At 32.9% G+C, this 10443-nt stretch overlaps 1 protein-coding gene across 2 annotated transcripts; it reads right to left on the reverse strand.

The window, feature by feature from the left end:
* Window positions 1-3887: 3887 nt before the first annotated feature.
* LOC306987963 (uncharacterized protein) lies at window positions 3888-9247 on the reverse strand. 2 transcript variants are annotated; one of them, XM_079592611.1, is made up of 4 exons: window positions 9037-9247; window positions 8389-8718; window positions 5289-5486; window positions 3888-5093 (listed from the first exon to the last, which is right to left on the reverse strand). In XM_079592611.1, the coding sequence occupies exons 1-4, from the start codon at window positions 9083-9085 to the stop codon at window positions 4939-4941; spliced, it is 732 nt and encodes a 243-aa protein (XP_079448737.1). In that variant the 5' UTR covers window positions 9086-9247; the 3' UTR covers window positions 3888-4938. The 2 variants fall into 2 exon arrangements, with proteins under 2 accessions (XP_079448737.1, XP_079448738.1); XM_079592612.1 differs by having other exon boundaries at window positions 5337-5486; window positions 9037-9208.
* Between the last annotated feature and the right edge of the window lie 1196 nt (window positions 9248-10443).

The raw sequence follows: 10443 nt of genomic DNA on the forward strand, positions 1-10443 counted from the left end.
GTGTGTAATGTGTTGGTGGTGTACTTCAGTTTTGCAACAGTGAACTTTTTCTGGTGGTGATGGGAGGGGGAGGGGGTGTTAAAGGGACAGTTCACCCAAAAATGAATATTAGCCCATGATTTACTCACCCTCGTGTCATCATAGGTCAGGTGTATATGATAGCCTTACAAATACAATCTGAGTCATATTTAAAAATGTCCTGGCTCTTCCAAGCTTTATAATGGCAGTGAATGGCCGTTTCTGTTTTTAAGTCCATAAAGTGCATCTATTCATGACTAAAGTGATATAATCATGCTAGTCCAAATCATGGGCTAATTTTCATTTTTGGGTGAACTATCCCTTTAATGATGCTTGCCATTGTCCATCGTGTTAATAATGCTTTATTGATATCAGAACTTGCACAAAAAAACAACAACAAAAAATTGACTGGAATAAATTACCAAACTGTAAAAAATGCCAGGAATTTACAGAATTAAAGAGTATTATTTTACAATAAATTACGGTAGTCAGAAATTTTCAAATGTGTGGTGGTTGAAAAAAAAATAAAGACAAAGAGAAAATAAAAATAATTAGTATCATTAGAATATGTTGTTGTCAATTAATTATTATTTTTTTAATGATGTTAATGCATACTGTTTGATTTTGATTGATGGCGATTGATATTTCTTGCCTGTGGACGATTGATTATTTGATTAGTTTATTTTTTTAGTTTACATTTTTTAGTTTTTATTCTCAGATAACAACCGGCTGGATGTACATAGCCTGTGAATATCTCACTCTTACTACATATTGACGCAAAAAAAAAAAAAAAAACACTTATAAATTTACTCTATAGTAAAAACAAACTTTTTTGACAGTAAGGTGCCGGTATATATTCATATCGAATGCTGCTATATTCATATATTCATATATATATATATATATATATATGTATTAAATGTCTTAGAGGAGTAATGCAATGTAATTACACTACGTGTTTATTTTTTCATCTTTTTTCTTCTTTTTAATTTTTATTTTGCATTAATATTTATAATAAATGTTTGGGCTACCGTTTTTGATAACACAATACAATAGGTTATATAGAACCTACAGTTTGTTTGTTATTGCGGTAGTGAAGAGCCATGGTTACCTGGGTTACCATGATCTACAAATGTATGATATAAGGAAGAACAATGTACATTTCTAACGAGCAAATTAAAAAACAGAAGCAAGGGCTTCTCAGTTGCACTGTCAGAATATTTAAATATTTAAAAATTAGGCTTTTAACATGTTCATGAGACAAAATCAAACATTTATTGTTGCCATTGTGGTGGCAAATGACTATTAAAATTGTGTGGCAGTTAAAGTGATTTTCAGAGAGAAATTAAATGTACATATTTCAATATATATATTATAATTTTTCACGGATTGTTGATTTTTTTTTAAACGCTTGTAAGTCTGAACAAGAATACCAAGATATTATATTTTTTCGCATATGATGGTGAAAAGTATTAAAGTTTAAAGTAAAGCTATTGTAAAAAAAAGCACCACCATGTTATATGCATAATACATATTTTTGAGTTAAACAAACAAGTAACCCTTCTAGATTATTTTAATGTAAATGTACACAAAAAGGTTGGAGACTCTGCTCTAGTGTCGACATTAAACACTGAGGATTTTGCTGTGGGGTTAAAAAAACGGAGTGAAATGTAATTTAACAGTAGTAAACTGTAAAGTGATTTACAGCAACAAACCAGAGAAGAAGTCATTTACTGTTTGTGACGTCACAGGATCATGTTGTGAAGCTGTCATTTTCCAATGCTTTTGCTTTGGTATTATAAAACTTAACAACTAAGATTATTTAATAAACCACATGTTAACTGTGTGACAGTCACTACACATTTACATTCAGTCATAGCAGAAGTGTTTATTCGCATCAACAGATGAGCTTCACAAGCACTTCACATGAGTTATTATAATAAGATGAATATGAATGAATGTAGACGCTAGTTATCCCATCAGAAAAATGCATGAAGTCACTGTTCAGAAATATGACTTTCTTCGGGCCTCAGAGGGTGAAATGATCTTTCAAGCTTATAAAAATTGTAATGTTTATACTGAACATTTGGAAGTCAGTTATGACAGTTAAAATCCCATTAATTTCCTCCATAAAGAAACTTGTCATTTTTAATGATTCTGTATAAAACTACCACAGATCTACCAGTAACAAAATGTGTTTAACTGACTAATTCCACATGAAGAACTACAATATCCATAATCCTGAAGAAAAATCTGTCAGAGAATCATGAGTTCGTGTGCTTTTACCTCGGCCTTATTTTCTGTTTTCTTTTGCTTCAAATCATAGTTTGTAATGATGTGATTCATGAAGACGGCTGCTGTTCGAGATTGTGAAATATGATGAAAATGAATGTGACAAATACTCCCAGAACAAAAATGTCTGTTTACACTGTATTATCATATTTATTCATGCGGAAAAACCTCAATGTATATAATAAAAAGACTCTTCAGATTTCCTGTGGCATGTTGTTCCTCGTGTTTTTATTATTGAGTTGTTTAGTGTATTTCTATTTAATTCAGTAATTAAAATTCATGAAGCTATTATGTAATAGTTGTACATTTTAAAAATCTCCATTCATAACTGTCAGTACAGGCAAACTTGAATCATTCCGTCTGAATTTATATCTTATTTTTTATAAAAACCCTTCTATTAAAAACATAAGCTTATGATTCATAGATGTATATCAGGTGCTACTCCGTTCTCAGTTTAAATTGTACGGTGTTTAATTGGCATGACAGATATTTCTACATTTGTGTTTATAAAGCATTTGCAGATCTGTTCTGTACAATTAAAACAAAGCAAAGTGAAAATCTGCAAAGCAAACGAAACATAAATTAAGAAACTGTGTAACTGGCAAAGACATAAAATGGATTCAATTAAATGAAATATTGATGAATATTGTAGTTTTGGCCACCAGATGGACACAACACACATTGTCTTTTACAGAGTATGTACATATTTTGAATGAGTAATTACTCACAACCACTAAAAAAAGTTATATATAGTATGAATGTAATCCAGACGTACTACATTCGCCATGTTGTCATTATCCTGTGATCTACCAGCGTCAGTTACGTTTCACTGTCATTCATAAATCCTCTCCCGTGGCCTCATGGGATATTAAAGTGTCCATCACATGCACTTCACATTCTCACCACAAGACGAAGCTCATCCGGGTACTTTTCACCTACTGTGAGGCGGCAGTGGCTCAGTGGTTCATGTAGGTTGTCTACAAACTAAAAGGTTGGTGGTTCGATCCCCGGTTCCACTGGACCAAGTGTCGAAGTGTCCATGAGCAAGACACCTAACCCCAGCTGCTCCCGACGAGCTGAGTGGCGCCTTGCATGGCTGACACCGCCGTCGGTGTATGAATGAGTGAGAGAATGGGTGAATGAGAGGCAAATTGTAAAGCGCTTTGGTGGCCATGGGTCTATGAAAGCGCTATATAAATGCAGTCCATTTACCATTTTACTGTGAATTCAGACACACTTCTTTTGTCACATACTGTTTTTTTTTATTTTATTCTTATTAATTTGTATTCGATTCGATTAAGGATGCAGCCTATATAGTCACTTTGGAGAAAATCATCTGAAAATTCATGGCGCCATGTTTATACATGTTACACATGGCCTTTTTGGACATGTATAAATTAATATTGTTTACTTTTTTCTTTGTTTTTGTCTATTAACTTTGATTGTATTATTTGTATATGTTCGAAATAAAGCCATTCATTCCTTCCTTTATTCATTCATTCAAAATGCATACATGAATATAGATTGAAACCTAACAATATTTATGATATCTGATCTGTTTTTTCTATTTTTTTATTCAATGCCACAAGATAACAATCACATTAGCTGCCAGAAAGAGAAAAAATTACATAAAGCACATCAAATACAGACATTTCTATCATGAATATGAATATCATGAATATAGATTCCTAAATCTTCCCAGAATAGTCTTGAGTAGATACAGAGGTAAACAGATTCAAAATAGTTCAAAATGCACAGGTATATGAAATGTTTTGTTTAAATCTACCCAAAACATAACTATAAACTCAAAAAAAGTGTTATCTCTGTATCTCTGTTATTGAACATTATTGACCAGAAGAACAGCGGCTGGTTATCGCTCTGTTGCATGAAGATGTGATTTTGCAGGACAATGCGAGAGAGATCAATGTACTCCTAATAAACTATGTAAATATTGATTTTCTTGGAAAAAAAAGCAAATGTTGCATCATGGGATTGTATTTCATTCCATCATAAAAGACGTCAGGCAGTATTTTTTTCCTTATTTTATTTTGTTTTTTATCCTTATGAAAAAAAAAAAGCATCCAGAATTAAGTCTGCTGAAAACATGATCTCTTACACTGTATGTCCTCCCATGCGTTACGATGTGTACATTTACACTGTGTGTCTTTTAAACAAACTGTTTAATGCTGCAAATGTGTTTTTATCCAACCGTCATTCAATTTGAATCTGAATTCATAGTTTATTCTTATTATGACTCCCCTTCAGTTATAATATAAGCATATATAGGATATATCAGTTCCGTAATATTCAGTTTTTAGTTCAAACTGGTATTTATTGGTGTGACAAATATTTTTACATTCATATTTGTGGGGTTCCTGCATACAATTATGAAACAAAATACAAATAGCAACATAACACAAATTAAGAAAAAAATTAAAACAATGTAATTCACTAAAATTGTAAAAATGCATTGCATTAAAGAATAAAATGCAATATTAAGGAATATTTATCGTTTTGGCCACCAGATGGCCCCAATACACCAGTTCTGAGTAAAGACTATGTAAGCAAAGCTAAATTTGACCATCACTAAACAATTAGATATATTTTCACCAATATATGACACAATTGTTATGATATCTCTTCTGTTTTCTCCGTTTTACCTCTTGAAGCTCTGACGTCATTGACCAGAAGAACAACAGCAACCGCAGAAGCCACGCCCATCAGCGCAGTGACGACCAATCGCAGCACAGCTTCAACTGAATCACAACAGGGGGCGTGGCCTTCTGGAAAAACAAACAAATTTTCAACAAGCTGAGTTCATTCTCTGTCAGGAACTCGGATGTCGGCAAAAGATATCTGCAAAAACTAAAACCTGTTGTTTAGAATGACATGAGTAAGTTAGTTTCATTTTTAGATTAATATTTATTTTATGCATTCCTGGCATTAAGTCAGCAAAAAAAGCTCATATGACCACTGACCTGCATATGTCTGATAGAGTTCAGTGATGTGTTCACATTTTGACAAACCTGATGATGATGATGATGATGATGATGATGATGATGGTGATGATGGTGATGATGATGATGATGATGATGATGATGATGGTGATGATGGTGATGATGATGATGATGATGATGATGAGTCTCTGCTGGTGACAGGAACGGTGGTGGTAGCAGCTGGAAAACAGGAGACATTTAATTTTAAACATTTAATTTTACTTTGTCAATCACAGTCATTCAAAGCTGACAGTCCTGATCTTCTTGAGGAGATATTGTCTAAATGTTGAAGTGGATTGTGGGCTTTCACAATGGGACACAGTGTGTGTGCAAAGACATTTGTTCACACACATGCATACTGTACGTGACTTTGAGCTTGTCTTTTTAAGTCAGTTATAAATGTGGGCAGTCTTATGTATACAGTGATGGGAGAAACAAAGCATTTCAAAACTTTGAATCCATTGAATCAATTGTTTTAATAAATTATCCACTGTTTCCAAGCGCTCGAAGAATGTGAATCCAATCTGAAAAGAGCTGTATGTAAATAACGAATATAGGCTATTTATATTAGGGCTGTCAAAAGATTAATCGCGATTAATCGCATCCAAAATAAAAGTTTGTGTTTGCATAATATATGTGTGTGTACAATTATTATGTATAAGTATTTTATATATAAATATAACCAAATTTTCTTAAATATATACATGATTGTGTGTGTGTTTTATATATATAAATAATTATACACAGTACACACACATATATTATGTAAACAAACTTTTATTTTGGATGCGATTAATCGCAAATTAATCTTTTGACAGCCCTAATTTATATTTATATATGGAAGCTTCAATAGCAAGTCAATTCCTTGTGTGTTCAAACACACCTGGCAATAAAGCTCTTTCTGATTATTCAATAAAGCTCATGTTAAAAAAACAGTCAAGTTTCTTGAAAGCTTTTAATAGTGTGAGATAATCGTGTGTTTTTCACAGTCTGCTGAAGGAAGTTTTAATATAGAGCATCAGTCACATGACATGATAATGGCGGTTAGTATTTGTCATGATACACGCTAGCGGCTGCAACAAAGCTGGTTACTCTTCTGCTAATAGAAAATGTTATTACTGTCTTAAACCATCACTTGTGCATAAATTCTTCAAATTATTCACTTGTGTTTGTCATTGACATATGTCACAACATATGATATGTTTTTTTAATGATAAGAATAGTGGAAACTTCTCAGAAATAACTTCTAACAGTCGCTAGAGCTGGAAATAACTTCCTTATCTGCAAGGTCTCAGCATTAATATGCAAATCATGGAAATATATAGAGATGCACATGCAGCTGAACATCAATCTTATATTTAAAGGATAATTCCGGTATTTAACACCTTGAGTCTATATTGTAGTTTGTTTTGGATGAACAAGAGTGGTGGACAACATTTTTTTGACAATGGTTCCTCTCTCGAGTTTTTGACTATAAAAGAATTGGCCATGGACCCATTTAACATTGGACTCAATGGGCATGTCCGAAAATGTCATTAAAACAACCTTTAACATTAGTTTTCAAAACTGTGCAACTCACCGAGTGATTAGTGATGTTAGTTGATGTTCCAGAAACAAAAAGTGTTGCGAAATACAGTTTCTGTCGTGTTTTATTCGTCATTTTGTAAAATCCCATTGTTGAAAAAATAGTTCCACTATAGCAAAATAAACGGATTGGAATCATATATTGCGACGATATATTGTTTATAATCATCAACGAACACCACTAACCACTCGGTGAGTTTAACAGTTTTGTAAACGAACATTATTGGCTGTTTTAATGACATTTTCGGACATGCACATTGACTCCAATGTTAAATGGGTCCATGGCCAATTCTTTTATAGTCAAAAACTCGAGAGAGAGGAACCATTGTCAAAAAAATGTTGTCCACCACTCTTGTTCATCCAAAACAAACTACAATATAGACTCAAGGTGTTAAATACCGGAATTATCCTTTAACATACACATAGTAGGATATACAGTATATTAATATTTCACATTCACAGATCTCACAGAGTTGTTTTTGTCAAGCACTCACTGATTCTGTACTTTTCACAGTAAACTGATTCTCATAAAGATGAAGTTAAACTATGGAAGTCCCTTCAACCCCACGTGATTCACAGGAACACACTCACGCTATTCACACCTCAAGACATGCAGACACAAAAGCACATTAACCACAAACGTCCAGTAAAAAACATTCTCATGCACACACTCTCTAACCAACAGATGAAACTATTCATATTCCACATCTGAAAATGAGGCCTTCTGTAGTTTGAGCTGTAGAATACAATACTGTACAAATACATAAAAAATGTCATGAAATTAAATTAACTGTCATTCTGCAGATTTTGTTGCTTAAACTGTCACTATTATGCTTTTTTAAAGGTTTCTATAGTTTTGTTTTGGAGTCTCCGACAATAGATGTACATGCATCCAATGTCAAAAAGCACTTTAATTTTGAACATGAACATTGAACATTACATCAGTTTGTTCAAATATTCATTCTCTCTAAACAAGTGTATTATGTGTTCAGTCTATAGGTGGTTATAGTTTTTCTTTACAAACATTGCCAACTACTGGCCTGTAGCAGAATACTGTGTATTTAATCAATTTCTGACAATGCTGTCATCTATACGTGAAAAACACAAAGGAAAACATAATTAAGATTTTATTATAATGTTGATGTGTAAACGTATCCTCAGTGTGCAAAAATAAAAAGCTTTTAGATACAGTAGTTCTTCATATTTGCACCTGGGCATTGCTTGCATGACATTGATTTCTGAGTGAGCTTTATGAGTTTTAAAATACTATGACAGTATGACAGGGACAAATTATCGACACTACAAAAGTTAGAGGCTTTTTCTCATGGTCAGTTGTCAGCGTTTTTATATATGCATTAATATTTAAATGTAATTACAGTGTCAAATTTCAAAGATCACAAATAATTTTTATTTTTATTTTATAGTATTAGGAAGAATTATAACAATAAAATGTAACTTCTGTAATATATAATAGAGTGAGCTGTATTTCTCTACTCACCATAGACAGTAACAGTGAATCTGTGTGTAGACGATGAGCTTCTGCCGCTGATCTTAACTTTATAAACTCCAGCATGTTCAGTTGTGATGTTCATGATGGTCAGAGATCCAGTCTTCATGTCCAGCTTCAGTCTGTCTCTGAATCTCCCGTCAAGAACATCAGGGATCATATTTTTCACTCTATTAGTTTTAGCTATAAGAGGACCGTTAGATCCAAATGTCCAGATTATCTCTTCATATTCCTGTATTTCAGTGAGACCAGAGTTTAGAGAGACTGAATCTCCCTCCATCACTGACACTGACTTCACTGCATCTGTACCAGCAAACACTCCTGAAGAACACACACACACAGTCTCTCAGTCACACATTCAACTTTAAGTTGTTATAATGAAGCTTTAACTGAAGTTTAAAGTGGTTTTGAAATTATAAACATTTTTGAGAAGGTATAAAGATAGAAATGGAAAAATATGGAAACAGAACAGTTATCTGAATTCACACATGTTATATTAAAATTAAAATATATTGTGCATTTTTATTTTAGTGTTCAGAGTTACACAAGTAAATTCAACATGAGGTATAACTGAAGTTCATTAGAGCTCCACATAAACAATATGCAACTGTAAAAAAATTATAAACTTTTTTAACTTACCAAACTGACAGCAACAACACAAACAGCAAAAAGCAAATGTGTGAAACATTTTCTTTAATAGTTCAGTGGTCAGAAATAGTTTCAGCACAGTCTGAAAACCTGTGAGCGTCTGCAGTGAAGATGTGTCGAGAACAAGTGTTGACAATCTTAACTATGTGCTAACTTCCTCCAGACTGAGTTAGACCACGCCCCCTTTCTCTAAACACACGCCCTCTCTCCAAAACCCCGCCCCCAAATGTTGTGTTGTGTATGTCTGTGTCTGTGCATCATATGGTGGTGTTTGTTTTGTCAGATATTTTAACGATGGATCTCAGCAATTGCTTCACTATGAAAGTTTCAAGCATTTATGACTATGAAATAAGTAACATTAATACTAAAATAAAACATTCATATTCATGCTTAGAATAGTTTAAAATAAACTAATTTAATTATTTCATATTGTAGCTTTTCATAATTTTAACAAATGTTTCCATTTGTCACACTTCTGGCAGAATTTTTAATAAGAATATACAAGGTCTAAGATCCCAAGCAAATGGGACAGTAACTAATTACCATTATGGTGTATTATGATCAAAACAAATACAGTGGTAAACACGGTAGCAAACCTTTACCATTAATGAATTAATTATTCAATTAATTAATGCAAAAACTGTTGAAGACCATCATTTGAAGTAACATGTTTAGACTTAAACAGTAAAAATTGTATATTGACCATAATGATAAATGATCATAAATAGAAAGAAGTGCCTACAGCATTAAAACAACACCAGGGTGAGTAATATATGACTTAATTTTCACTTTAGGGTGAACAAACCCTTTCAGTGCAAGTGTGGTTGGACTTTTATTTCGGACAATAGATGGCGCTCTACGCTGTGGTGTGCACAGTTTGTTTAAAGAAGAAAGAGTTTATCTGGTTAACACATAACTAGTTAGTCCCTGCTGTTGAATGTTGTAACCAAACCATTATGTGGACAAAAGCAAGGTTATACATTAACAATCATTCATTTATAATAATTTACCCAGTAACAGATTTTTTGGAGGCTCTTTAAAAGTGTTACCTTGTCTGCTGGAAGTAGTTTCAATATTGAGTGATCAGTCACATGACATTATAACTCATTATCACTCTACACACACACAACAAAACTCATCAATCACAAAACAAATCACAGTCTTTACATTTTTAATTAAATGTGTAGTAACTGCATTTGTCCTTTGGACGGCAGCACTGCTACGCGACACTGGGAAAAAGAGAATAGCCTACAGTTTGTTATCAGCTCTCACCAAAATGGATGAAAAAGAAATAAATGTAGTAGAATCATTCCGTCTGAATTTATATTTAATTTTTTATTTACAAAAAACCCTTCTATTAAAAACATAAGCTTATGATTCATAGATGTATATCAGGTG

Source organism: Phoxinus phoxinus, assembly GCF_949152265.1.
Source record: "Phoxinus phoxinus genome assembly, chromosome: 20".
Classification (NCBI taxonomy): Eukaryota; Metazoa; Chordata; class Actinopteri; order Cypriniformes; family Leuciscidae; genus Phoxinus; species Phoxinus phoxinus.

Bases quoted from the DNA above. Each gene is read 5' to 3' on its own strand.
- LOC306987963 (XM_079592611.1), bottom strand. From the start codon at position 9,085: ATGTTTCACACATTTGCTTTTTGCTGTTTGTGTTGTTGCTGTCAGTTT. The intron at 5,487-8,388 runs GTGAGTAGAGAA...CCTGTTTTCCAG, and splicing joins ATTCACTGTTACTGTCTATG to CTGCTACCACCACCGTTCCT. The intron at 5,094-5,288 runs GTCAGTGGTCAT...TTGTTTTTCCAG, and splicing joins ACTCTATCAGACATATGCAG to AAGGCCACGCCCCCTGTTGT.